The following is a 22,703-nucleotide window of genomic DNA, read 5'->3' as shown; positions in this document are numbered from 1 at the left end:
TTTTAAATTAAATTAAAAAAAATAAAATTAATTATAAATAAAAATTATTTGAATTAATTTCAATGATAAATTTAATTGAAAGTTTATCTAATATTTTTAAATAAAGTAATAAAAATTATTTTTCTTTGTTTAATTGACACTTTTTTTTTAATAAAGGACCAAAAGCAAATTTTTTAAAAATAAAACGACAGTAAGAGACAATTAGCCTAATTAAATTATACTATTTCGTTCAGAAATAGCCAATGGAATAAAATTAAGTTTTTTATTTGGCTAAAGAAAATGATAAGTATTGGAAATTCAACAATGAACATATCAATTTAATGAGAGAGAGAAAAAAAAGTTTTTATTTCTTAAAATACATAAAAGCCATTCATAATTAAATTATACTTTATTCATTGCAATGAAATAACTTTTTTTTTAATGAGGACAAACGCTCGTATAAAGGATAAGGGAGATAGATAAGATTAAAACCCATACCCACATATCTTTTTTAAAGAAACCTTTTAACCAAAAGAGAAAAGACCTTATTGCAATGAAATAATATTAATATTTATAAGGGGCATATACCTTATTTATAGCCTAGAAGGCTTTATTAATGGGATATTTAGGACATAAATTAGCATCTATATCTATGTATATATTATCAACATAATCCCCAATTTTGGTATTTCTAAAATTTTGCTTTGTGTTAAAGACAAAATAATTTCCTACTAAAATTTATTATTATTATTATTACAAAAAGAGACGTAATCTTCCCGTATTAATGAATTGAATTGCTATCAACTTCTAAGTGTTAGATTGTTTTTTTTTTTTTTTGGCCAATATAGATTAAATTGTTATTTAATTATCCAATTAAATAGTAATTGTTAGGTTAATCCTAAATCTAATAACTTTTTTTTTACTTGAAATTATAAAAAAAAATTGAATTCTTATTATTAAAATTAAAAATAAAACATTCTCCCAATAATTTTTTCTTTATTCGTTTATGCTTATCTAACTTGATTGTTTGGGATCATGGATAATGCTCCTTTCTAGGTTTTATAGCTATCCTTTTTAATAATTAAAAAAATAGTAATATTTGTGTTAAAATGAAAGCAGTTAGATGAAATTAAAAAAAAAAAAATTTATGGTCAAACCTTAATGCTTTCATTTATCTCATAAAAGGTGAAGTAAGATTTGGACCAAAAATTTTGAATTCGAGCTTTAAAAGGTTTTCTAATGATAAAATTAAAAAATATATATATAATTATAATAAAATATTTTATTTTATTTTGATTATATTAAATCAAACAAATAAATTAACATATAATTAAATAAATTTAACATAAAATTAAATCAATAAATCTGCGATGAGGAAGTTGAATATGGTATTTTAAAATTTAAATGTAATTTTTTTTTATCATTAAAATAAAATCTCATTGACAAAGCTCTCTTTTATATATAAAAAAAATTATTATTTGAGTTTGTGGCTTCAGTTTTAAATATAATAGTATTAATAATGGGGTTGACCACAAAACACAAACCACCGTTTAACATTTATTGACAATTGGTGGAAAATAAAGACAGCTCAGCCAAGTAGACGTGGGAGGAGGGGGACAGGGAGCATGTCATGCACGTGACTGTACTTAGAATTGAATTGTCGTTTAAGCGTTGGTAGCAATAATAAAATATTTCAAAACGGCATGCCATGTTCTGATGTTCCAGTAATTCCAATTGAAGAAACTAAAAACCAAAAATCCTGTAACAAACGTCACGTTCAGTTTTGATCGGACTATTTGTTAGTCGTTCTTTCGTCAATGCTGGTTTTTTTTTTTTTTGTTTTTGTATAGCCGCCTTTTTTTAAACAAAAATAAATATGAAATAATTTTGGCCATCCTTTTAACTTTTTTATTTTTTAATTTCTTATGATATCTCTTAATTACACTTTTAAATTTAGAGAGAAAATATTACTCAAAAAAAGTTTAGAAAGAAAATAAAAATTAAAAAATAAATAAAATCTACAGCCACGTTTGACCTTCTAGAATATTTGCCATAAATAACAATGTTTTTTCTTTATTATTTTATATTTTCAGAATATTTGCATTGTTAACAATTGTTTAATAAGAATCAATTTGATAATTTGTATCAATGATCATATAATTTACAAGTAAAATATTATATTATTAGTTTTAGAGTTCAATTCCTAACAATTTCAAATATAAAAAAATATTTAATTAAAAATATTTTTTTATTTGAGGTTATTAAAAATCAAATCATACTCATTAAAATTAAAATTTAATATTTTATTAATAGATTATATGATTGTTGGCATTTTTTATATTTTTAGTAAAAAATATTTTTAAAATTTTGAGATAATCCAAACTTTGATTTTTTTTTAAGGGTAATGATAACTTTAAACTATATTTGAGTTATTAAAAATAAATATCTTTGTACATATTACGCATTTTGTCTTCCTATTACTAAGAATAACTATAAATTTAAGTCAGTAAAATTTTAGTTTTGTGGTAAAAAGTAAGTTTTAAAATTTTAAGATTTTAATTCATGTTTCATTGTGTGTGGATTTTATTTAATTTTATGTTAAATTAATCTATTTTAATTTATTTGTTTGATTATTCAATAATTTTTATATATAAATGTAATAGTTAATTATAATTATAACTTATACTTCTAATTTCATAAAAAAATAATTATAAAATCAACTATTCCTAATATTTTTATTTTTAAACTGTTCTTTTTACTAAACAATATATTTTTGTTTGCTAAGCAAATATATTTTTTTACCAAATAAACCATTTCAAATATAATTCAACTAAATGTTCAACTTTTTTGTTTAGTAGTTAAAAAACTTTTAAGATAATATATTCATCTTGCTCCTTCCCTTCCTCATAATCTATACTCATCTTATATAACATAAAAGAGAGGGATTAACTTACAATAGTGCAAAACGTTTTAGTTTTATACTTTTTTAATCATTAATTTCAATAGATCAAATGGAAAATATTACACCATTTTTTATTTTTTTACTTGTTTGTTTTTTATCATTTAGATCTATTAAAATTAATTGTTAAAAAACTATGTAAAAGTACAAAATTTTATGATGATATAACTTGATCTTCACCCATATATATATATATATATATATATATGAATGATCAACTTGCATTAGGATAAAATCAAAAAGTTTTATACTTTTTTTAACTATTAATTTTAATATGTCAAGTGAAAAAGAGAAAAAAATGGATTAATCTTATTCATTAAATCTATTAAAATAAATTATTAAAAAATATAAATTTTTTTAATATAAGATGATCTCTCTATATCATATCATATATCATATATAATATTATATTACATATTACAAAGTACTTAGATAAAGTGTTGCTTACATTAATACTTACGTGGATAGCTTTGTTATTTGACTCATAAGAAATTATTTAAAATTGTTGCTTACGTGGATATTTATGTTAATAACTTTTAAATTGTTGAAAACAAAAATATAATTTATTGTATTATCTTTTAAATTAATTTAATTTTTTTAATAATTTATAAATATATTTTTTAAATATAAGATTTTAAAATATAATAATACATTATCTTTTAAAGTTTTTTGTTAGATTTAAGAAATTACTCAATAAATTTACTTATTTATATATCTACGTAAATAAGTTAAAATTGTTGGTAATATAATTTAATTTAAATATATTATCTTTCTAAATAAATTTCATAATAATATAGATATAGATTTTTAAATTTAAAAATTTCAAATGTAATGATATATTATCATAAATCAATATGCAGATAAATTTTTTTAATTTAAAAAACTCAAATATAATTTTTATCTTCATAAATTTTCTTATAATTATCTTTTATTATTCGATTTTTTAAAATAAAATAAAAATAAACATATCACATATTATTTTTAAATTTAGAATATAGTTAGTAATTCTAAAGTCATCTATTCCCTTGTTTGTCATGCAAAATTCTGTTATATAATAGTGTATCCTTCATCATTTTTAAATTTGCAATTTATCTTTTAAAAGTGCACAACTTTTGTGATCTTGTTCTTCAAATATCATATTTTTTCAACTCGTTTTTTATTTTTACATTAATGGTTTTACCCGCTTTCTCTCAGCTACTAGTGGCTTATGTAATGAAAGGCATTCCTACGTGCTCAACTATACGTGGCTCGGTATCTCCTCATGTTCCTAATTTTTTTTTTTTTTTTTTTTTGGAGTAAGATCTTTGATATGAGTTTGTGAATGGTTAAACTAAACATTTACATGTTTTATTCAATAATTTAATTGAGTTATGAATATATTTGTTCTTTTTAAATAATTTTATGTACATTAAATTTTTAATACATTTTCTTATTTTTTTAAAAAATTCAGCATTTTGATTAAGATTATAATAATAATGATATGTCAAATAATTTTTTATAATTTAATTAAAAAATTTAGCACAAAAAATGATTTTCCAATGACTCCAACAGGGATATGATCTATAGTAAGCACACTTTATAAAAAAAAATCAAAACAAATTAAACTCAATTAATAAATTTTTTGTTTTATTTATTTATTATGATATTTAAAGTAATAAGAATAAGAACAAATTTAATTTGTATTTTATGTATATGTATTTAAATAAATAAAATTAATTTATGTATTACAAGGGTTATAAACTAGTATATGCATATATGAAAAATTATCAAATACAATAATAATTATTTTTAATTTCACAAATAATATTAAAATAAAAATAAAATGTCTCATTAAGACTATAAATGAACCGAAAATAAACGAACAAATGTATATTTGTATTTATTTATTTATTTTTAAAGTTATTTGTATTCGATTTGTATTCGTTAAGAAAATTATTTTGTTTGTTTATGTGCGTTCATTTAAATCATAGATTATTCATTTTTTATTCATGTTTATTTAATTAAGTTAAACGAGCTTATTTGTGAGCATTAAACAAAAATGATCATGAATATATTTACAAACATATATAAATGAACATATTTATGAATAATAAATAAATAAATCTTAAATAAATATAAACGAACCAAAACAAATATAAAATGAACTTTAAAATAAAATTAAAGTAAAAGATAAAAAAATAATTTTATTAATATTATTATAAATAAATAACAAATGAACAATAAATAAAAAATAAACGAATAAATTTTAAATTAATTATAAATAAATTTATTTATAAATATAAATAAATATTTATATTTAATTCATTTAATAAACAAATGTTTAAATAATATTTAAAATCGTTTATTAAATTTAATAAATAATTATAAAAAAAAAATCACAAACTATTCGTAAAAAATTTTATTCAATTACACTGTTACATGTCATTTTTTTTAGTCCAAGATTCAACACGCTTTGCACGCGTGAACATTTACACGCAATTTTGCTACCTAATCAAAGACCCACAGATGTACGTATGCGCGAATTCTACTCGACTTATGAACCGTCCGATAAAAAATGTTAAGCCCTCTCTTCCGTTGGATTATACACGGTTGATCCTAGCGCTTGCTAGTAAAACATCCCAAAATTAGAGAAGAAGGAGCGGGAATTGTTCTGCAAAATCCACCGAAAAAGGGCCGAGATTAACGCGACAAAGCAATCTAGTCCTGTAAATAATCTCAAAATAGGGTGTCAAATTTGAAAAAAAAAAACAAGAAAAACACAAAATAATGTCGATTTCGAGGATGTTCATTACGTTTTATAGTATTTGAACTTATCTCAGCGCCAGCAGCCGCCTGTCACTATCTACGCTCACGGACCAACCATCAATCTTTAATTAATCTTCGTTTTTTAAATTATAGTTTTTTTAACGATTTGATATTTATAAAAATTTTATAATTAAATGATTACATTTTCTTGGATTTTTGCACAAATGGAAGGGAAGTACAAGTCAAGCATGAAACAGTTGAAAAATAAATAAAAAAAAAAATCTGTGGAGATTATGATTCGGTCCAAACAAGACCAACACCACAATAGTCAAGCTCTATAAACAAAACTCAATTTTTTTTATTTGTGTAAATAATTGAGAAATTGTAAAAGAAAAATGAAATTTTTGCGTAGAGAGACATAAAAAGATAAACCATTAACTCTAGCATTAGTTTCGCCTACGAACAAGCCTCAACCAACTCCTCACCTTTCCATCAGTTTCCTACTTTCATTCTTCTTTCTCATTCTCCTTCATCTTTATCAGGTAAATCATAATTTATATATAATTAATTAACGCTTTCTTTTTGTTGTTTCAAAATTTATGGGTTTAAAGAAATTAATGATTTTGGAAACTTAATTGAATTTATTTTTGGGTAAAGAAATGGAGTACTGCATGGAAGACAGAGCATTGAAATCAAGTGTAAGAGGAGAACTTACCATGCAAAAGACCCAGCATGTTGTTTTTGATGATTGTTTTGTCATGAATGTTGTGAACGGCGCCGTTGGGTGTGAAGATTTTTCCGTTGATTGTTTCTTTGATTTCACAAACGGAGAATTTGAAGAAGGTTACCTTGAAGAGGAAGAAGAAAAAGACTCTGTTTCTATTTCCTCTCAAGAACGTGTAGCAGATGATGATAGTAACTCTAATTCTAGTAGTTTTTCCTTTGATTCTCTCCTTCCGGTAATTATAATTTCTTTAAATAAATTATTATTAAAAAAAAATCCCTTTTTTTATGCAAAATTTTGATATTTTTTAATTTGATGTTTTTTCAGGATGATGATGAAATAGCAGGGCTTGAATGGGTATCTCATTTTGTGGACGATTCGCTTCCAGAGCTTCCTTTATCATGCCCTGTTTTTAGGCAGCAAAGCGAGAACCATGCAAAAACTCGATTTGAAAAGGAACCAGAGCCTGACTTTGTGAAAACCCCATGTTTTTCATCATCGGTTCCGTCTAAAGCGAGGAGTAAAAGGGCTAAACCCACCGGACGTACATGGTCAGTTGGGTCAATGCCTCGTTCTGAGTTGTCGTCTTCGACGGCATCATCTTCAAGTACTTCCTCGGGGTTTTCCATGACTTCGACTGTTACAGAGTTGGCTAATGATTTCACTGACCCGCCAACAAAGAAACAGAAGAAAAAACCTGCGGCTCAAGCTAGTGGGTTTTCAAGTGGGAACCCTTTTCAGCGTAGATGTAGTCATTGCCAAGTTCAAAAGACTCCACAGTGGCGAACCGGTCCTCTTGGTGCCAAAACCTTATGCAATGCTTGTGGTGTTCGTTACAAGTCCGGTCGGCTTTTTCCAGAGTACAGACCGGCTTGTAGCCCCTCTTTTTCATGTAATATGCACTCCAATAGCCATCGGAAAGTTTTGGAAATGAGGAAAAAGAAAGAGTTAGCGGGACAGGACTCCGTTGAGTTGACCCAGATGGTCCCGAGTTTTTGAAGTTAGGAATAGCAGGATAGGTTGCAGGTGACCAGGGGTGAACCCGGTTTAACTATTATTGGGTTAGGTTTTGTTAGGCTTATACTTTTAATCATGTTTAGGGTTTATAGAAATCGCAAGTCTAATGATGGAGTCTAGGTAGGGTTTAACTTTTTCATTTCTATTTTTTTTAAAAAATTCCTTTAGACTTTTTTGGTCAATTTATTTGCAAGTTTTAACAAAGAGGTAGAAATTTACAAGTTTTATTTTTCTGCTACTTTGATATTTCTTGGAAAGTGTTACTTTCAAGTGGTTTTTGACACGTTCAAAATGATTCACCTGGCCCTTGCTTCTTGACAATTGAGAAGGCAACGGGTCTGAGTTTTTGCTTGTTTTGAATTTAATTTGATTTTGTATTTATTAAATTTAAATTTGATTAGATTTAATTTTAATTTGATTTGATATTATATAAATTATATTTTAATTTAATTTGAAATTAATAAAATATATTTTTTAAATATAAATATTTAAATATATATAAATAAATAATTAAAAAATTAATTTTTATATAAATATGGATTGAATTTATTTAAAATTTGAATTTGATTTTAATTTTTTTAATAACATTTGATTTGATTTGATTTAAAATTTCATTTAAAAAAAATTAATTTTATGAGAACGATTTAAATTAAAATTTGTCGGGATGAATTGAGTTATCGATCTTGAATGGGCATTGAGGAAAAAAAAGGGTACCAAAACTTTTTATAAAAATGTAGTAGCTTTGTTTCCAGACCACGAAAAGGCAGCTGGGTAGATTGGCCAAGTTGTTGAAATATCTGAATCCAAAGGGTTATATGTTAATGGGTGCCGAGTGCTGACTCAATCAGTAGTGGAAGTTCCTAGTGCCCTGACCAAGAAGCAAGAGGTCGGGAGTCAAATGTGTCTCCCAACACCATTAGTGGACCACAGTGATGACAAAGAAACGGGTACACTTGGTTGAGTAAATGTGGTCTAGCTACCTTTGATGTGACGGGAAATATAAAATTTTGCCATTCTTTAGTTTATTAGATTTCCAGCCACATTCTTGCCTTGGGGTTTTTCAAATATCAGCATAATAAAAGCTCTGATTGTCACATGCAATTAGGATGGATTTGCTCTGTCGACATATAGGCTTAATGCAAAGCTAATAAGAAAATTGTCAAACAGGGAGGCTGGCCTAAGGATGTGTTTCAAGATTACTTGAGTTTGACCCCCTAATATGTTTCAAGAGAAGTCAAAACTCACATATCCAAGAGATTACCCTTTGCTAATCCTAGTTTTATTGACGATAAAATAAGTACGGCCAATAAAAATATTATAGCATAACTTGATTTCTGCAGCTTTTGCAAGTACCAAAATGCAGACACGATTTAATTGTCGAAGGACTGGGTCTTTTTGAAAATGAATATTGGACGGCATGCACAATTAGCAATGGATTTGATTTGAGATTTGACAAACTGATGGGCTCTGGTAGAAGCCTGAACAAAAATATGAACCCATGGTTCTGAAGAAGTCGAGGTGCTGTAAAGCCCCAAACGGACCCCATAATCTGCGTCTTTCTTTTATTCGGCGTGATTTGTGGCAAAGGTTGTCAACGTGTGTTAGGCGAACAACGGACAAATATAGGTCATTAATATAGTAATTAAAATATCCCATTAATATAATAAATGTGATAAATCATAATAGTAATTAAATTAGCAAAGAAAGGTAAGGTGAATGCATCTATGGTAGGAGAATTAAAAATGACAGCAAGAAATCTTCAGTTTTTTTTTTTTATTGATTAAGAAAATTTGAAAAGATATTTAAGGTAAGAATTGGGTCATTTGATTTTGACTCAGACTTCATAAAATTTACACTCTGATATCTAAACAAGATTTTTCATAACCGACCAAACCGACCCATATATATATATATATATATATATATATATATATCTAAAATTAATTTCATAATTTTAATTTAATATAATATTTATAAAATATTATTTTTTAATAGAAATTACATAATTATATATAAATATAATATTTTTATTAAGTTAATATTTTAAATTAAAATATTAAATAATAATTTTATTAATATAATACATGTATATTAATAAAAAATAAATAAATATATAATATATAAAATTGGATAAAAGCATGTTTAAATAACTCAATTTTAATCCTGACCTTGATTTAAAAAAAAAATTAAGCCAATTAAAAATTCAATTTAAAAAAATTTTTAAACTTTATAAATGTAAGTCAAGTCGAAACTCAATGATTTCGGATAGATTTATCATCCCTCAGTGAGAATATGAATTCCCACCAACTTCGTTCCCTTATCTCCTTGGGAAAAAAAAAATTGACAACAACAAGGGAATATCAATTCATTACCTTCTGTTATTACCACAATATTCTTTATTTTCATCAACTAAATTATGTTGTTGCTCTTATATATCCGTCCATGACAGGCAGCTAATATAACTTGATTAATCTAATATCATACAAGGTTCTTAAGTAACACCAACCTATAACTATCCATTCTCAAATACCAAAATGAAACCTCTCTCTCTGTATGTATTAGGATGATTCTATAATTTTGACCCCTCGATATATTAGATGAAAGTTTATAGATTGCAATTTTATGAGCATGATGGTTGCTGGTATTGGCCTGAAATGCACTGCCTAACACTAACCTAGAAAGTCTGGTTCGTAATAATATATATATATATATAAAATAAGAAGAAAAATAAAATGCATAGGGAATGAGTAAATATTACAACAAAAGGTTTCTAGATGCACTTAAAGTTTGAATATGGATGAACAGTTGGTCATGTTATTGATTTTAAAAAACCAAACCCCAAAAAATTTATATTAATAGTATGCTGAAAAACATAGATTGTTGGATTGTAATACTTTAGATTAATTTTAATCATCGAAATTAAAAATCAACACTCTAACAACATTAAACAATTTGGACATATATGTTAATCATTCTATCAATATTTTGAATTTAGTTATAGTTCTCGAGTTCTCTCTTTTTTTTTTTTCTTCTTTTCTTCAAGAGGCAGAAAAGCTTAAAAGAAGCATAAACTACAAGTAATTAATTGAGGGCACCAACTAAATCATATGAAATTGAAGTTGCTTCAAACCCTCACATTCGAGTCTGTCAAGTTATAATTATATATATATATATATATATAAGGTCTATCAAGTTAAATTAATTTATATTTTATGGTATGAACAAGGTACGATGAAAATTTTGCTACGAACAAACTAGAGATAAGGTGCTAGGCAATTTCCTTGATCCCATCTTAGTTTCAAATGGCTAATTTTTCTTTTTATTTTTATTTTCACCAAATAGAATGCTTTGATAGAATTAGAATCTAAAATGGTTTCCACTTATCAATGTGGAAGCAAATAAAAAGAGAAAAAAAAATGGGTTATTCCAATTTGGCAATTCACTCTGGGGTAGCTAAATTTACCAAATATGGTATTGTGCCTATGCTATTTATGGGAAAACAATTGGGCACCTATCAATTTTTACCATAAAAAAGAAGAAAATAAAATCTTTTGTCAATGAAATTGATTTCCATTGGTAGCAGAAAAGGAAAGATTGTTCAGCCTAGTGAAGCCCAAAGGTATTTGGACATTTAATTAGTGACAACCACAACCAAATTAAGAGGAAAAAACCTCTAAATGTAGGAAAAAAAAATTTACCATAATCACTTTCTAGCTGTTGCCTCCTTATTTTAAGCCCTCACTCTTATCGACTGCACTGTTTAGTCCTTTAAAAGGCTAGCTCTCAAGTTCTCTACCCAAAAAAAAAATAAAAAATCCATAAACCAAACTAACCATTGTGTAGAAATTCATGATTCCAATGAACTTTGTGCAAACTTTGTTCTCTCTTCAATCTTCATCAATGTTCTTTATTCTTTCATTCTTGGTTTTCTTGATTTTTTTGTTGGGCCTCCGTAGGAAACTCCCATACCCTCCAGGCCCAAAAGGTTACCCGATTATCGGCAACATGAAGATGATGAACCAATTGACTCACCGTGGGCTAGCTCGGTTAACGGAGCAGTACGGTATGGCGGGTCTCCTCCACTTAAGGATGGGCAAGCTTCACATAGTGGCCGTATCGAAGCCGGAAATTGCCCGAGAGGTCCTCCTGACCCAGGACAGCATATACTCAAACCGGCCTGCAAACGATGCCATAATCTACCTGAGCTATGATAGAGCTGATATGGCCTTTGCCAACTATGGTCCATTTTGGCGTCAAATGCGTAAGATCTGTGTCATGAAGGTGTTCAGTCGAAAACGGGCCGAGTCATGGGCCTCCGTACGTGAAGAAGTGGGCTCGACTGTTGAAACCGTGATGAAAAAACTCGGTTCCCCTGTTAACATCGGCGAGTTGGTATTTGCTTTGACGAGGAACATTACTTACAGGGCTGCTTTTGGGTCGTTTTCGCGTGACGGGCAAGATGAGTTTGTCAAAATCTTGCAAGAATTCTCCAAGCTTTTTGGAGCTTTTAATATTGCTGATTTTTTCCCATGGTTGGGTTGGATTCATGGGAAAGAATTCCACAAGAGGTTAGTGAAGGCTCGAGCATCGCTGGATGGGTTCATTGATCATATCATTGATGAACATTTGGTGAAGAGCAAGAAGAATATTGGTAAATATGGCAAAGATCAAGACGTAGAGGAAGACATGGTAGATGAATTAATGGCGTTTTACGGCGAAGATGTTTCCAAAGGAGATTATGATGAGCTCTCCCAGTCTGCCATTAAGCTCACCAAAGATAACATCAAAGCTATCATCATGGTATAGACTACAGACTCATCTAGAATTAATGTTTCTATATGTATGTATGCATGCATACAGGCGTGCATGTGTCAAAGTATGATGTCTTTATTCAACCTACTATATGTATGTATATGACAGGATGTAATGTTTGGTGGAACTGAAACCGTGGCATCTGCAATAGAATGGGCAATGGCGGAGCTGATGAAAAGTCCGGAAGACCTTAAGAAAGTTCAGCAAGAACTCGCCGACGTGGTTGGGTTGAACCGGGTCCTCCATGAATCCGACCTTGAAAAATTAACCTACTTCAAATGCGCTATCAAAGAAACTCTACGCCTCCATCCACCTATCCCTCTCCTCCTCCACGAGACTGCCGCGGAATCCGTCCTTGCCGGATACCGAGTGCCGGCAAAATCACGTATAATGATCAATGCATGGGCTATCGGGCGTGACCCATCATCATGGAAAGAACCGGATGTGTTTAAACCTGGTAGGTTTTTGGAAAATGGTGCACCTGATTTTAAGGGTAGTAACTTTGAGTTCATTCCATTTGGGTCGGGTCGGAGGTCCTGCCCAGGAATGCAACTCGGGTTATATGGGTTGGAGTTAAGTGTGGCTCATTTGCTTCATTGCTTTAACTGGGAATTACCTGATGGAATGACGCCTAGTGAGCTTGACATGAGCGATATATTTGGACTCACTGCTCCAAGAGCTACTCGACTTGTCGCTGTGCCGAGTTACAGGTTGAGTTGTCCTTTTTCTGGAGTGGGAAATTGATGGGTTTGAGAAGGCAGATATAGAACCACAGCTAAAGCACAAATTGCTGGGTTTTATTTTTATTTATGTAGAAGTAAAGCTATATCATATATCATGGACTCAATTGCCTTTTATGAGATTATCGTCGGGTGTGGAAGAAAATGGTTTTTTATAAACATTGTTTCATGTTTATAAAAATAAATAAATAAAAAAATAAAACCAAGCAAATCATGTAAAACGATTCAAATTTTTAAAATTGATTTTCAAAGAAGATTGAAATAAAAAAAAATTATAGTGCTAAAATTTAATCCTCAAACTTGTTAAATGTCAAATTTTAAAAATAATTAAAATAAACCAATTAAACTAAACATATTGAGTGATACATTTGATCAAACTTGTATGAATAGAGGCAAAGAAGCCTTTTACATGGTCTAAAAAGAACTAGATCAAATCATGCATGCTACCAAGTATCTCCTTTGCCTTCCTGGAATGGCATAAAAACATACCAAACAAACAGAGTTGAACATCCTAAAAGAAGCACTAAGAAATAATAATTGTTCCGACCAACTGGGATTTGTCCTTCCTTGCCAATTTAGACAATCTCACAATAACATAGTAATTCCCACCCTTTTTTCACCAAGTAATTCAGTTGCCAGAAAAAGAATGAAATTTGAGATTTATGTAAGAAAAGTTGGTATTACTGAAAACAGATGTAATGCTACATCAAGATGCGGACTACAGCTAGCCCAACAGCAGATATGGAGACAAGGGTACCTATGCAGTACTTAATCACGTCGTATTTTGCAGCTTCCAACTGGGCTCTTAAAGCATGAATTTCCTGTTGATAAATTCAACAGATACTGTATGTCAGCATCTAAATACGGATTTTCAAATGAAATAAACAATCTCACCCTATCTAGCTTGTTTGTTAGGTTGGTAGTTTCTGCATTCTGATTGGCCAGTTCATCACGTATGCGCCTAAAATCAATTAGAATTAAGAAAATAAATGCCTGAAATAACTGAAGAAAGCATGTACAGTCATGCATTGAAAATTAAGTATACCCACCCTCTTTCAAGATTTAAATCCAGACGCTGCCCAGCAGTGACCTTGTCAATTTCATACCTGTTAGAGAGACCGACCAGTTGTATAAAATCAAGCCATCAAAATTTTCAGAAAAATAAGAAACCATTTCCATTATACTACACAAAACATGCCTTAGTTCACTTCGCATTTTTTCTATGTCACCCCGTAGTTTTTCAGTTTCACGTTGCAGCATAGAAAAATGATGCTCCTGCATAAAAAGATATAAGAAACCACAAAGGACTACAAAGCATTTGCAATATAACCATCTGATGTTCCAATATCAATGATAATTAAGAATATATGGGTTAAAACTAAAAGACATATTTACATGAGAAAAAGTGAACAAAACAAATTTGGCCATCAATGAACATTAAGCATGGTCACGGATAAAACATGCTCCACGTTGCAATGAACACAACCATATTTCAACTGAAGAAATCATCAGTACTGGTTTGACTAGAATAGCACAAAATAACATCATGATAACAGAATGGGAAGGGCAACATTCAAGTAAATCCGAATAATTAAATACTTTAACCAAGTAAGACTGAGACGACCAAATCAGATTTATATATATATATATATATATATATAGGGGCCAAAATATTTGTGCATTTATATGGTCGAAGTTTCTGATTAACAACATAAGTTTTATACGAACGGTGCATATCAACAGACTCATAAAAGGAACTGCTATCAAGCCTAATCATATGACAAACCTTCCTACTAAGGGTTCAGAATCTTAAAAGTTGATCCAAACAAACTCAACAAGAAGAGCTTTTTCTTGCAATTTCAACATTTATCTGATGGAAAAACTACCAAGAGACTCTCCATCTCACACACACACACACGCACTCTCGATCTTAGAATAACTTTTGAAAAATAAACTTAATAAGTTGTCAATCGCTAAGCATAGTTTAGTTCCAAAACCTCATAGTTTTCCTGTGTTGAAGCATCTTTACCTGTACTTTAAAACATGCATCCAATTTTAACCCATCCTGTAGCGTTCTCTAACCTACACCTCACTTTTGATACAAGATTTGTCATCACCACTTTCTGCTTCACCTCCTTCCTTATCTACACCTGAGCTATGGCCCAAAAAAGGGCAAAAGGAGAAAGTGCTAGGACAAAGGGGCACTCAAATAGCAAACAGAATCTCAATTACCTAAGCCTAATCCAGCCTTGCAAATAGCAACATTGAAGTTGACACACAAGAAAGCAAAAAGAAAACAAAAGCTTCAGCGCCATGATATCATTAATTCAAATTGAATGAGCTGCGATTGCAAGAATACATAGTGTCTTCCACCAAAGGAATTTCTAAAGAATCCCAAATACTAGACTCGATAAGAGATTGATTGTTCACTTTTTGTCAAATAGCAATATCTAAAAAATGAAATGCGCACATAACACAAATTTCTTCTTTCCACTTTGTGGCTTCATTCTTAGAAAAGCATATGGATAAAGAGTACCTGGGAACTTTTTACTTCCGACTTAAATTTTGACAAATTAGCTTCTTGAAGCATCTCAGTCTACAAAAAGGTAAAATAAAGCAAAATTTAGCATCAACGTGCTCAGAATGAACATACATCAGCATGAAAACATAGAAAACATTCTGACAAAACATCAAACAATATGAGTAAAGAAAACAAAAACAAAGGAAATTAATAGAGATATCCATACCTTCTGCATTTCTGCCTTCGAAACAAAAGAATGGGATACATTCTCCAAGCTGTCGTTTAATACTTCGGTGATTGCTGCTGTTATTGCCTCCGCTTGTTTTGATGGCACGCCTTGAGCTTCCAAACTCCGAACCTATGAGTGTAAAAATAACTCAAAATTAACAAAAGAGACCCAAAAAAATAAAGAATTTTCATTTCTAAATTTTTTCGAAAATAATTAGTTGTAGAGATATAAAGAAAAAGCGAAATAAACTGAAGTTTTCAGCAAGAAAACCAAATCCACTCGAATTAAGTATAATACCTAAAAGAATTAATCAGGAAATAGAATCTAATTGTTTTCCTAATGAAAAAAGATTAAAACATGTTCACTTTCTTCCCTATTCCTCAGTTTTCTCGGCAACCAAACAGGAAATTCTAACGGAATAATATAATACAAAGAAAGGGAAAGGAAAGGGAAAGAAGTACCAAAGCCAATGTATCGACGAGAAACGCACGCTTCCCATTGGATTTGACGAGTTGAGAAATCTGCCGGTGTCCAACCCTATTCGCAAGGGAACTCGAACACGCATTAAACCCTAATTGAACCACGCGCTTATACGCGCTCATTTTTCTTCGAATCTAAAAAAACTCCGCTGCTCGAAACGGAACAAAAATAAAAAGAAAAACTCCAAATTGGCTACAAATAAAAGGAGCAAAACTCGTTGATTTCTGTGGATGAAGAGAACGAAAGAAAGGAACAGAACGAAATCAAGAAAAAAAGAAAGAAGGTCAAAAGAGAGAGAGAGACTTATAGATTCGCCACTGTTGAAAGGAATATTATTTTCTTTTTTCGGGAATGGGAGGCGGCGAAAGACGCGGATTGTCGAAGGTTGGTCGAGAAATAAGAAGGAAGCTTTATTGTTGAAATATTTTTGGGATTATGAAAAGCTTATGATTGTTTGATCTTAGTTATGTGCTTTTTCAGTTTTGGTTTTGGTTTTCGCTTGCCCCAGACGTATTGGCAGCTTTCACGTTCTCATCTTGTCCGTGTTTTTAACACATTGTTTGTTGGTGTGGAAAACAAGGAAAAAAAGAATTATATTTAGATGTTTTAATTGTTTTTCCTCCATTCTTTTTTTGACCATCCAAACAATAAACATTCATCCAGGATGCAAAATATTGCCTACCAAGTTTTACGTAAACGGCACCTTAAAAACGAAGGAAAATGGGAGAAAAATCAAAAGGCCCGAAAAAACCCCCGAAACTTATACTCGAGCATTTGACTTTTATCAAGAGGTTAAAAAAGCTAAAAACTTTTGGCTCCTAATTTTTCACTTAATAATTATTACATAACACCGGTTTTTACACTACCATAAAATTTTTTAATTTCCCAAACAAGTTTAAAAAAATTATCATATATCTTATTTTATTTTTAATTATTTTTTTACTATACCTTAAAAAGTATGTCATTTCTCCATGATTCAAATCTTTCTTTTTTAAATACAAATAAAACCCTAACCCCAACCACACATCATTTCTTTAATGCAAAGATTAAGCAAAATAAGGAAGCAAAATCCTTAAAGGCTAAACTAAGAACAGAAAGGAAGTTTTCTGCAATCCATGAATTAATTAGGAGAAATTAAGAGCATAAGAATTGCAATGACTATTCTATGCATATCAGTAGCAGCAAACATCAAAATTCTTGAAAGTTATCAGGATATCAGTATAAAATTATGGCATCTAGCAACACATACAGCTGCTTTGGAGCTGGCAGTTTACTACTATTATTATATCAAACGTTGAGCTTTCTAAATAAACAAGCTCCATTACAGGGAATAACTTCATATACTTAAAAAAAAAATGAGTTTATTAAAACTGTCAAATGCTTCATGCTCCAGGCTTTAAGAGAGAGTAAATAATTTGATTCATATCAGAGATAAAAACAACAAAATTCCTTCTCAGCATAAATGTATCATAGCTGTACTCGGTTATCTCACTTCGGTCGCCTATACAGAATGTCATCCAGACTTTCTTTGATGCGGTTTCCAATTTTATTCAGATTCTTGGCAACACCGGATGCTACAAGGCCTGCATTCCTTTTAAACCTGTATATTCGGTAATCAATAGTTTAGGATTCTGGCTTTCTCTGAAAATACAGACTAGGAAGGAAGAAACAAAAAATTATCTGGAATTGTTAACATATCAAGAATTTCCAAATTTCAATCAGTGCTTGCCTGTTATAAAACTCATCCCCTGTTGATTGCGTTGACCTGTGGGTTTGAGGCTGAGGAAATGTGTGACTATCTACAAGAGAGCAAATTCAAGAAACACTTTATCAGAAAAGAACCAAAATCTAACATTGAAATTTTCCTCCCTTACGTCTCTCTATTCGCCCCTATTCTTTTATCTCTCCCGTTAAATTCCACTATTTTCTTATTTTTTCTTCACTTTTATCTCTATTCTTTATTCCTCTTTCTTTCCCTCCCTTGTTCTACATCACATATCCTCTCTTCAGAGCATCTTTCCTAATGAATCATCAAACCCAAACAACAAAAGCTATTGCTTCTAGGAACTCTATTATCACTGATTTTAACTCTAGTAATCTGTGCTTCTACTTTTTAATAAAATTGCATGCATGAACCCTGTTTGGGCATGCTTAACCTAAAACTTTTGGACTCTGCACACTCCTCCAGAATTCTAACAGATGATTAAATCCAGCACTAGTCTCATCTGTTACGACTATATCATCAGCAAATAACATGCACCAAGAACTAGCACCTCGAATATATTCTTCGCAAGTTCCATCAAGAAATAGTGCGAAGAAGTAAAGACTTGAGTTATATTAGAATAAATGCTTATTTTAGGACTAAACATTTAGGTGGCTGTTTAATTCAAGACTGAATGTTTTATTTTATATGAATAAGGATTAAATGTTATTAACCTGTAGCAATGTAGGACAATTTCAAACAGAATAAAGAGAATAAAGCATATGCGCCATTAACTCTGAAATGGCAAAAAATGTGGCGCAGCTGGCCAAAAAATCAAACATAAGCTGACTCATAAAAAGACGTAAAAAATTTTAATTTTCTACTTTAATTTCCTTCTCCCTCTTCTCTCTCTACCATTCTCTGTTATATCCCCATCCTTTCTTTAGTTCTTCAAATTCTCCATAGCCACCATAACAACTCAGAACCCACACTAGACTGCCTCCTCCAACTACCGGTTGCCAGCGATGATTTTTTTTTGGAAAACAATTCTTCATTCCACATCTTCCTTTTTCTTTCTACAGGTTTAGGTTTTCAAAGAAAACAATATGAAAAACCATAGATCAGAAAAACCAATTTTTATGCCTCTCCGTTAAACTTCCTATGAGATCAATCTCTCATCAACATTTTTCTGAATAACTTGCTCCAATCTCTTCGTTGTCTCTTCCTCTAATAATTTCAGTTCACCCTCTTGTTGAAATCTAAAAACAAAACTAAAGCAACAAAAGGTAAATAAATCTTCTTTGCTTATTTACTCAAAAAAAAACTCCTTTTTTTTTTTCATTTTGATTTTGCTTTGTAATTTGCCCATCGGTAACCTCCCACGTGAACCTGTTGATGTGTTGGGTGGAGGGGAGGGTTTGGCTAAGGAATAGCCATTGATTGTGAAACTGTGGGAGCTGTCCATAGCCTTGATTATAAAGTGAAAGCTTATGGTTGAGATTAACAGATAGGGCATGAGTGGAAGGGAGGGTTTGGCGTTTTTTGGAATTTTATTGTTTCCTGAGAAAATGAAGGAAATGTAAGGAAATAAAACAAGAATGATGGGTCGTTTACCACTAACAGTGGTGTTTTTGGATAATTGTGTGTGGGTTTTGGTTGTTGTGAGTAGTTGTGGTGGACAATTGGTTGCTAGTGTGTAGGAGATAGTATGGTCTGGTTAGGTAGTGAATTGAAGGTGCCGGAGAATGACTTTGTTATTTAGTTTGTCACATAGGCAAAAAATATTGGGATGTTGAGTTTTTGTTGATGGTATGTTTGGGGTGTTGAGTTTACATAGAATGATTGAGAATAATTTAAGAAGAAACAAGCAAGGCAAAGGAAGAGATATAAATGTGGAATCTGTGGAAGAAACAAAGGAAAAAAAAGAAACTAGAGGAATTTGTGGAAGTTGCTAGAGACGTAAGAAGTTAATTAATTAAATCATGATTTTTTTTTTCCAAAAGTACGTTTGCAACTAAGTTATTATCATTTTGGACATGTGGACAACAATGTTGCCATATTAACAAAAAACATACCCTTGAACTAAATAATTCAATATCACTTGAGTTGACAGTGCGTGTAGTGCACATTCTCAAGTCTGTTAAAAAAAGTCCTACATTATTATAAACCAATAACGTTTAATTCTTATTCGTATAAAATAACGCATTTAGTTTTGAATTGAACAACCACCTAAACGTTAGTCTTAAAATGAGCATTTAGCCGTTATATTATTAGTGTAAAAATTTTTCCCTGACTCATCACTATTCCCTCACATATGCCTATAAAAAGAAAGAAAAGAATTCGATTTGAATGACTATAAATACCTTTGTTTTTATGGATAGGGGTAGAAACATGGTCAGTAGAAGCAGCTGTTCTGTCCAACAATACCTTAAGCAACAGGTAACCATAGTCGAAAATTATTTGACAGAAATATAACAGACATAAACATAAAAGTTAAACCCCTGAAAATAACATATTCTATATGTGAAGAAATCTATGTTACACCATGCTCATGATCCATTCCAATCTTTGGGAAAACCTAGATTATTTTTAATGGATGATTGAGTTACCCACCATATATTCACAAGTAATCTACAAATCAAACCAAATGACTGCAAAGTAAACATATAAGAAATTTGAAATTCATAAATTTTCATAAGCCTTTCAACACAAGTATTCATGTAGCATCTTACAAATCAAAAGATAACATCCAAACAATTTGAATACAAAATACTCCCCATGCAACCAACTTGTTGCCAAAAAACCCACAATCTCCAAATATAGATTAGAAGGAGAAAGAAATAAAAAAGGAAAAGGAAATACCTCGAGACCGACACAGAAAGGTAATTCAGCTTGTTTACCAGACTGATGAGTTGAAGAATCTTTGTTATCTAAGTAAACCGAGTAACCAACACAAGCATACTTGAAATCCGTAAGAGTGCGGCCTTCCTTGGAAGCTTCCAACTCAGATTCCCCGATTATGTAACTAGGTACTAATCAAAAGCTTCATTCAGTACATATCCATTTTTTTTCACATTTTAACAAATAAATCCGATCCAATATAATCAAAGCAATCAATAAGAATAAAAGAAATAAAGAAAGTGAGATTGAGAGAGAGAGAGAGACCTTGTTGGAGAGTTCTAGGGATGCCAACGCAAGTGGGGTTTTGGGATTTTGATTTAAGAGCGGAAGAGTAATAAAGGCATCCTTTGCAAGACTTGCCTTTACCCTTGGATCCTTGGCTTTGATTTTGATTATTAGGGTTAGCAGCGTTGGAATTAGGGGCTTGATTTAGGGCTTCTCGTCTTGCTTCTTCTTTGTTCATCTTCCTAATCCTACCTTAAGATTGATTACTCTTTGCAACTCCAACTCCAACGCGCGCGTTTTAGAGGAAGGAGACTGTCTCCTTATTCTGTCTCTTCCCTTTTTTAGTTTTTTTTTTTCGGCTTGTCACCTGAGTCTTCCACCCTTTTTATGTGGGATTTTAAATATTTTACTATCGAATATTTAAAAATTAATATTTTATTAAAAAAATGAAATATTAGAGGGACTATCGAATATTAAAAAATAAATAATTTATTAAAAAAATAAATATTAAAGGGACGTAAGGGAAAATCTAAGATTTTTTTATAAAGAATTTATATTTATAAAAATATGATTTTTATGTTTGGTTTATAAATATCTTATTTTTGTTGTAATTTTAGATTTTTAAAAGTTCAAAATTATAAATTCACTTTTTCATATAATTTTTTCAAATTCAAATAAAAATTATTTTTATTTTATATTTGACTTGAATAAAAATTATTTTTTATATTTTATTTTTTAAAAAACTAACGAATTATAAGAATATTTTTTACAAACGTAAAAAATTTAACATTTGTTTTCAATAAGCGCAAGAATTATAAATATTTTTTATTAAAATATTTTGTAATTAAGTAAATTTTTATTTTGTAATTAAGTAATATTAATTATTTTATTTTTTAAAAAAATATATAACATTTGACGTTTATTTTTTTAATACTAAAATGTTGCGTTTATTAATTTTATAATACAAAAATTGATAATTTTTACTGCATTTTATTAACAAAAATGCAATATTCAATATATTTAAACGGATACTACTATTAGCTGATATAGCTGATATAAAATGCAGTAATTAAGATTAGTTACTGCATTTTCAGTAAAGAAAACGCAGTAATTGGGTGATGATGTGCGGGCGGGTGGGGTCATCGGATAATGTCACGTGCAGCCACAAAACTTTTTATTTATTTCATTTTTTTGGGAGAGAATCTTTTATTAGGATCAGGCCCCTTCAACAAGGAAAGTTGTTGAATTTATTAAAAAAAAAAAAAAAAAAACATACACGCACAATTCTAATTTTGTATATGTTTTAGTTTATTTGTATACGATGGATGAAAGAAATTTTTACCATGTTATTGGTATTATTTTAAAATTTTAATCATAAAATAATATCTATTTAAAGATTTTCTTTGTTAATTAGAGACATGCAAGTTACGATAAACATGCAATGTTGCTATTCAAATTAAAAATGTTAAAAATGTGCTTCTTGGATGGTTTTCTATGTAGTTAGTTAAGGAGAAATTCTTTTCAATTATTACGTTCACTCATCATAATTGATAAATTTAATTTTTTTAATTGATTAATTATTAACTTTTTTTTAAATGTAATAAATATTTATTGTAATTATTTTACAATTATTAAATATTGCATTGTATAGTTTTATAACAAAGTAATT

At 29.8% G+C, this 22,703-nt stretch overlaps 3 protein-coding genes and 1 pseudogene across 5 annotated transcripts; 2 read left to right on the top strand and 2 right to left on the bottom strand.

Annotated features, from left to right (window-relative positions):
• The first annotated feature begins 5,909 nt into the window (after positions 1-5,909).
• Positions 5,910-7,662, top strand: LOC111308822 (GATA transcription factor 5-like). The gene is made up of 3 exons (XM_022907454.2): positions 5,910-6,225; positions 6,341-6,642; positions 6,735-7,662. The coding sequence occupies exons 2-3, from the start codon at positions 6,343-6,345 to the stop codon at positions 7,404-7,406; spliced, it is 972 nt and encodes a 323-aa protein (XP_022763189.2). The 5' UTR covers positions 5,910-6,225; positions 6,341-6,342; the 3' UTR covers positions 7,407-7,662.
• Positions 7,663-11,239: 3,577 nt separating this feature from the next.
• Positions 11,240-13,262, top strand: LOC111308820 (cytochrome P450 84A1-like; annotated as a pseudogene). The gene is made up of 2 exons (XR_016328954.1): positions 11,240-12,224; positions 12,345-13,262. The product of XR_016328954.1 is annotated as a cytochrome P450 84A1-like (transcript).
• A 216-nt stretch (positions 13,263-13,478) lies between these two features.
• LOC111308821 (protein FMP32, mitochondrial-like) lies at positions 13,479-16,815 on the bottom strand. Of its 2 annotated transcripts, XM_022907452.2 has the most exons (7): positions 16,188-16,804; positions 15,724-15,855; positions 15,513-15,572; positions 14,175-14,251; positions 14,026-14,082; positions 13,871-13,937; positions 13,479-13,797 (listed from the first exon to the last, which is right to left on the bottom strand). In XM_022907452.2, exons 1-7 carry the CDS (start codon positions 16,326-16,328, stop codon positions 13,678-13,680), a joined length of 654 nt encoding a protein of 217 aa, XP_022763187.1. In that variant the 5' UTR covers positions 16,329-16,804; the 3' UTR covers positions 13,479-13,677. The 2 variants fall into 2 exon arrangements, with proteins under 2 accessions (XP_022763187.1, XP_022763188.1); XM_022907453.2 differs by lacking the exon at positions 15,513-15,572 and having other exon boundaries at positions 16,188-16,815.
• Positions 16,816-17,400: 585 nt separating this feature from the next.
• LOC111308819 (uncharacterized) lies at positions 17,401-21,404 on the bottom strand. The gene is made up of 5 exons (XM_022907449.2): positions 21,074-21,404; positions 20,771-20,940; positions 20,272-20,335; positions 17,936-18,005; positions 17,401-17,806 (listed from the first exon to the last, which is right to left on the bottom strand). Exons 1-5 carry the CDS (start codon positions 21,270-21,272, stop codon positions 17,695-17,697), a joined length of 615 nt encoding a protein of 204 aa, XP_022763184.1. The 5' UTR covers positions 21,273-21,404; the 3' UTR covers positions 17,401-17,694.
• Positions 21,405-22,703: the final 1,299 nt, after the last annotated feature.

This window comes from Durio zibethinus, chromosome 2 (genome assembly GCF_047325235.1).
Source record: "Durio zibethinus cultivar Kanyao isolate XHJ-2024 chromosome 2, ASM4732523v1, whole genome shotgun sequence".
Classification (NCBI taxonomy): Eukaryota; Viridiplantae; Streptophyta; class Magnoliopsida; order Malvales; family Malvaceae; genus Durio; species Durio zibethinus.
This window is presented reverse-complemented; position numbering and strand designations above follow the sequence as displayed.